We start from the raw sequence: 6,674 nt of genomic DNA on the forward strand, positions 1-6,674 counted from the left end.
AAGATTGCACCAGTCTTGTGGAGGTATCCGCAGGGAAGGAGTCAAAAAAGGCAAGATGGCAACTGCAGACATTGCAAAGCACCGCCCCCTTTTTTGCACATAGAAAAAGGGGTGTGGCCTGGTGGCGGCTACCATTTTTTTTAACCCTTTCCTTACAGACATCCCTGATCTTGTTTCCTTTCACATCTAATGGATAACTGGGTTTTTTTGCAGCCTAGGGAAAAAAAAATCTCATTCCTATTTGTATTCAGTACCGCAGGAAGAGTAATGAGATCCGTTCCTTTGGCAAGGAAGAGCCAAGCGGTTTTTTTCTTTTTTCCGATTTGGGGGTTTTTTTTGCCGCAGTCAACATTTTCTTCCTCTCAATGAGCTTTTGTGCAAAAAAAAAAAGAAAAGAAAAGAAACAAGCTGCCTGGGAGAATCGGAGCTTTTGTGCTATTCTCAGCTCGGGACACTTTCAGAAGCTGCTCTCTGGCAATCAATTTTCAATTCAGAATAGAGCTGGAAAGGAACCTTGGAGGTCTTCTAGTCCAACCCCCTGCTCAAGCAGTATAATTCTCGTTAGGGTTTGTGTTGGTTGTGTTGTATTGGGTTTAGTGGTCAGGGGCTTTTCGATGCTGTTGTATTTGTTCAGTGGTAAGGCTTGCAGAGTGAAGCCACATTCCAGGATATTTTGTGTGGAGGGGGGGGGAAACAAGGCCTGGAAAAGTTTGGAAACTCCAGTTTCACACTGCTATTATATTGTATTTCGCAAGTTTTTCTTGCTCACCATCTTTTTGTCAAACCTCCCCAATGTTATAACTTTTCGAAACACAGCAGGTGTTCGCTCACGTTGATTTCTCCTCTCACTGACGTTTTGAAGCAGGTTATATATTCAGCATTTCTACCATGGTCACATCATAGCTTTATGTAAGACAATGACAGTCCATCCCACTCCTATTGACCTTCACTTTGTAATGGACTTCTTTCATCGCGGCTAGACACTGGATTAAAGTTTTCCTTAATATGCGTCATAATTCCAATATTCCTTTCCAAGGCCGCTGCAGAGGTTTTGGCAAACAAAAAAATAACTTTCCCAGCAGCTAATATTAATATCTCAAAGCGGAAAAAGAGGCAAACAAACCAAGAAAGGTAGCGTTTGCATAGGAATCAAGGCAACTCCATTCTGTCAAGTCACGTAGAACGCAGGACTTAAAATTTAAGTTTCAAATGTAAAACTTAAAAAAATGTCCCTTCGCTCTTTCTTCGTGGCCCATTTGGGTCCGTGCAAACCCACGCGGGGGCCTCTGATCTCCCTTAGCAAACTTCTATTCGCAGATTTCCAATTCCCGCATCACTTTGGGTGGGTTGAATTTTAGGGGACAAAACCCCTCCAGTTTTCTTTAGAAAAGAGGGAAATATTACAGTCTCAGGCCACAAAGCAAAAGAACCGAAACGCTTCAAGGAAGTGGGCTTTTTTGTTTTTTTTTACTAACTCCTCAAGATCACAGGCTGGAGCAGCCCCCCTCTCGTCCCTAGAGACTTTCTTAGCTTCCTCTCCGTTCCTAATGTATTGATTCGCTCTTCAGGCAGGAACCCGTCTTAGCCTCTGAGCAGAGGACCAGCTCAGCTGACCCTCCCTTTGAGGGACATTCTCCCGGGGGGGGGGCTGGTGGTCGTCCAACCGTGCCGGCAGACGGAGCGTGGAAACTGCCGCCCCCACTTCGCCCTGGCAGAAAAGTATGAAGTCATATTTGTCCGCATCTCGGAAGGGGGAAGGCGGGGAAGACGCTCTCCGTGTCTGCGGGGGGGGGGGGACGAGCGGCTCCTCCGCCGCGCGCCCAGCCTTCCCCAGGCTACCCCTGCCTGCTGCTAGGCAGAGTCGTTCTTCCTGCCCTGCCCGCCGCGCCGCCTTTCTCACGTGCTTGTCCTGCAATCCCGGGTTCTCTGCCGCAGCGGGGATAAGCCCGGCGGGCTTGCGCGTCGCAGTCTCCCTGTCCAGGGTGCTGAAACGGAGCGCCGACTCCAGCGCTACGCCCAGCTCTCTCTGCCTTGGCTCCGTCCGGCGGGGCGCTTGGATCGCGCTGCCCGGTCGGGTGGTTGAGTAGGAGCGAGGCGGGCAAGCTGGCGCCCCTTGGCCTTGCAGCGGCCTTGAGCAGCCTTTGCGCTCAGGAGAAAGCTGGGGAAGTCGGCGTGGAAAGGTCCCATCCTCCACTCGCTCGCTCGGCTCGGCAGCCCCCCCTCCGCTCTCTCTCTCTCTCTCTCTCTCTCTCTCTCTCTCTCTCTCTCTCTCTCTCTCTCTCTCTCTCTCTCTCTCTCTCTCTCTCTCTCTCTCTCTCTCTCTCTCTCCTCTCCCTCTCCCTCTCCCTCTCCCTCTCCCTCTCCCTCCCTCTCCCTCTCTCTCTCTCTCTCTCTCCCTCCCTCTCTCTCTCTCTCTCTCTGTCTCTCTCCTTCTGCCTCCCCCTTCTCGCTCTTCAGCAACTTCTTTCCCTTCCTACCTCTCTCAAAACCACAGCACAGTCTTTAGGCAGCGAGAAGGCAGCGAGAAGGCAGCTCGCCCCCCCAAGCCAACTGCACTTCTGAGGACTTTGGTTCCATGCACTTCCCTGCTCGGTTCATCGCCATCCTCGTGTTTGGCTTCCGCGGCTTAGCTGAATTCCCCTCTCCCTTCCCGTTCACGCCACTCCGTCGGAATCCGTCCTGGATTTGGATGAAGTCTGAGCTCGTGGGTTAGCCCAAGGCTGCAGCGGAGGAGATGCTTGGAGATAATTGCAAAGTTGAGTAACTTGGCTTGGAGACTAAGTGGGAGCGATCCTCGGACGTCTGGGGTCCTGGAGGGAGGAGAAAGTGGGGGTGAGTCTCAAGCTGGGCCCACACAAGGCACTTCAGGAGTCCGTTACAAACCTGGCACCAGCCTTGACGTGTCTAACATATACAGCTTGGCTCGTTCATAGCCTTGGGTTGTTTTTTTTTTCTTGGTGGAGGCTCAGCCTCGGGTGCCATCAACCCAGCTTAAATGCTTCCGTGTAGCGTGTGAACCCAAAAACACGCTAACTCAGGAGGCCGGTGAAGAAGCTTATTGTGTGAACCGCGGGGAGGGCAGGGAAGGGGTTTTGATGGCTCGGAGGAAGCGCGAGGCGGCTCTTCAGAGGAGCAACGCTGGCAGCTGGAACTCTCCAGGGTCCTGAAGGCAGAGCATGGCGGAGACGCTGACCGTCGCCGTCCTGGGGGCCCCCAGGGTAGGCAAGATGGCCATCATTCGCCAATTCTTGTACCACGACTTCACCGAGAAGTACAGCCCCACGGATGACCGTTACATCTACCGGCCGTCAGTCATGCTAAACGGGAACTCCTACGACCTGAAAATCATGGACGTCCCCTACGTGGCGGCTTTCCCTGCCAACCGTTCTCAGGTGAGCGCCTCTTCCCCCTCCCTCCCCACCTGGCAGTTTCCATCAGCCCAACCCAACCACAGCTGGGGAGAAGCGGAGTGCTAGTTTGACAGGGGTCAAGCTAGGTTGGAGTTGGCTGACTCTTTCAGTTTTTCTTTTCCAAACGCTTGGCAACCGACTCGTACTTATGACGGTCGCCACGTCCCGGGGTCACGTGATCCCCTTTTGCGAACTTCTCGCAAGCGAAGTCAATGATGATGATTTAGCTTTCACATTACACACGGCTTCTGGATTTTTCAGTTACTTGCATTAGCCTCCAAAAATCTACAGATGGATACTAGTTTTCTCCAGCTCCAGCTAAACAGCTTATTCATGCTTTGAATTCTTCAACCTACACCTCCTCTTGAGAGGTGTTAAAAAGGGGGTGGAAAACAGCAAAAAGCAAAAGCAAAAGCAAAAAAAAAGCGTTAGCCATAAAACTCTCAGTTCTAAATCAATATTATAACGAAGATTTTGGACCAAATGTAGACATTGATGGTGCCACAAATAGGTATAAAGTCATACTTTTAGGGAGTACGAAATTTAGAAATTTAACCAGTTGGACCACATTGAACCAATTGAAACCATTTCTTCCACCACAGTTCTGCAAATTATAAAACATTGAGGAGCTTCTCTTATCTTCTGCCCTTGGCTCCTAAATATTTTGCTCCTATCTATTTGGCTTCTTGGACTAGCAGAGAGCAAAAACAAGCATTTCCGGACAGTGAGAACAATTAACCAGTGGAACGACTCGCCTCCAGAAGTTGTGGGTGCTCCATCACTGGATCTTTTCAAGAAGAGACTGGACAGCCGTTTGTCCAGGATGGTATGAGGTCTCCTATTTGGGGAGGGGGTTGGACTAGAAGACCTCCAAGGTCCTATCCAAGCCTATTATGCTATATCCTCATCTACATTCTATGGAGAAACCATGAAAGATGTTTCTGAACAAGGTTGAAGTGACTAATTGGCAGCCCATGTCACCTTGGCTCTCACCTTCTGCAGCCGGAGGGAGCAAAATAGTAGCACCAGCTGTCTGTAAAATGTGGCTGTCACCTTCTTCACACTTGCTGGTTCTCAAAATAATAATAATAAAAAAATGTGAGTTTTAACCTGGCTGCGTTTTAGGCACTTTCCTCTAGCGCTCACACTTTCTCCAAGCAGCTCGTCTTGTCTTCCCACTTGAGTTTTTAGAATTCCTTAAATAGTAATGCCGAAGGGAGGGCTTTGTGGAGCCTGCTGATCCCATGTGGGCTAGAAACCTCAACAGGCCAAATGGCCAGGTCAAGCAATGGCCCGTGAAGCACCGAAGAGCGGCAAATGTGCAAGACATCCCAGTTACATGGATGCCTCAACTTACAACCTTAATGACCGACGGCAGGATTCCCAGTCGCAATGGCGATTGTACGTCAAGGGCTACCGATGTGTTGGCTGGCTAGGTAGAAGACAGGTTCATCGGTTCCTGCAGGAAAAGGCATCTTGGGTGAGGGGTGGTCAAAAAAGTCAAAATGAGGGATAGGAGGGGGATTTTAATCCGCTACTCATTGCTGGCTCTAGGGGGCGCTGCTCATCTCCGTGCCCCTGTCATTTGGCATTCAAGAAGCTTCTTCAGCTCTGACTGGATGCTGGGGAATGGAAGGATTTATATTCCTTGCAGACCCGTTGGTCGTTTTCATTCTTTTAGAGAGTTGTTGAGGCCACTTGGAGGTTTGTCTGTGTCCATCAACTCTCTAAAAGAAGGCAAAGGACCAGCAAAGGAGTATAAATCCTTCCAGTCTCCACCATCCGGTCAGAACTGAAGAAGCTTCTCGAATGAGAAGCGAAATGTCTTCAAAGAAAAAACAAGAAAATCCAGTTGCCTTCTGAAAAAGGACTTTGGGGACAACAAATGACCGGCATGACTGAGAATCTCCATAGACAAGAAGGGTAGTATTTGCATAGAATTCAAGGAAACTCCATTCTATGAAATCACGTAGAACTTAATATTTGTAAAAGTTTCAGCCAAGTCCCTCTGTCGTTTCTGTCGGGATCCTGGCAACGGCTAAGTCAACCCCTAGATGGTTTTTCCTTGGCTGCAAGGACACATCTTCCTGTCCCAAGTCTTTCTGTTTTTGTCCATCAGGAGTGGTCAGACCTAAAGTATTGGGGCCTACGAAACACCGACGCCTACATTCTGGTGTACGACATTTGCAGTCCAGAAAGCTTTGAATACGTGAAAATTCTCCGTCAGCAGATCCAGGACAACAGGTAAGAGTAGGGGGTGAAGGAGAGACACCCCCTATAAGATAAGGCAATGCATCAACTCAGAAATCTAGTCCTCTGCTTCTGGCTGTAACGGAACCTGCCCATCCTGGTTGCAAGTCATGATGATCGTAATAGGAGTCAGTCACGTAAGCCTTTTTTTTTTGCAGTCGTTGTTAAGCAAGCATGGTCATAAAGCAGCTGTCATGGTTGTTAAGCGGACACCGGTCATTAAGTGAACTGATAGTATGCTATGGCTGCAACTTTGCCCACTGGAAGTGCCGACTTTTGGCAAAACTGTTGAGTCAAAACTGTTGGAATGGTGGGACTCTTCAAACAGCTGTAATTGTGTCTGTGTTGTCGAATGTTGTCATATGACCATGGAGGGGGGAGCAATTGTTGGAACTTTGAATAAGGCGCGCCCCAAGGCTGTTCTGTCACCTTTTGAACTGTCGCTAAGCAATCAGTTCTAAGTTGAGGACTAACTCTACAGGCCAAGGACCGCTCGTGTCAAGCCCAAGCTACAAATATTCTCCTTCCTTAGAAATGGACTTGCTAGAAGCAGCTACGTTCATGAGCCTGCACACCAAAGCTCTGTCGAACTGCTGCTCTTACAACTTGCCCCCCCAAAACCTGAATCTCCTTCGTGTCCCCTCTTTTCTAGGACGAGCAACATCAGCGAAGCCCCCATCATCGTGGTGGGGAACAAGCGGGACCTGCAAAGACAGCGCTTCACACCCCGCCGGACTCTCTCCTTGCTCGTGAAGAAGGCCTGGAAGTGCGGCTACGTGGAGTGCTCGGCCAGGTACAACTGGCACATCATCCTGCTCTTCAAAGAGCTGCTGTGCAGCGCCGTGGCCCGGGGCTGTCAGAGCAATCACTCCGCGGTGCGCCTCCAGGGGGCGCTGCACACAAACAGGTGCAGCCTCATGTGAGCTGGGAGTGGGGGGGGGAGTATGGAATGGGCGGGAAGGTGGGGGATGTCCCGGACATTCATCTCAAAACAGGGGTGTTGAAAACAGGGTC

At 50.1% G+C, this 6,674-nt stretch overlaps 1 protein-coding gene across 1 annotated transcript; it reads left to right on the top strand.

Moving 5' to 3' along the window:
• Positions 1-3,176: 3,176 nt before the first annotated feature.
• Positions 3,177-6,583, top strand: RASL10A (RAS like family 10 member A; the record flags this gene model as incomplete). The annotated part of the gene is made up of 3 exons (XM_081339314.1): positions 3,177-3,392; positions 5,530-5,654; positions 6,313-6,583. The coding sequence occupies 3 exons, from the start codon at positions 3,177-3,179 to the stop codon at positions 6,581-6,583; spliced, it is 612 nt and encodes a 203-aa protein (XP_081195440.1).
• Between the last annotated feature and the right edge of the window lie 91 nt (positions 6,584-6,674).

The sequence above is a fragment of the Vipera berus genome, assembly GCF_964194415.1.
Source record: "Vipera berus genome assembly, chromosome: 14".
Classification (NCBI taxonomy): domain Eukaryota; kingdom Metazoa; phylum Chordata; class Lepidosauria; order Squamata; family Viperidae; genus Vipera; species Vipera berus.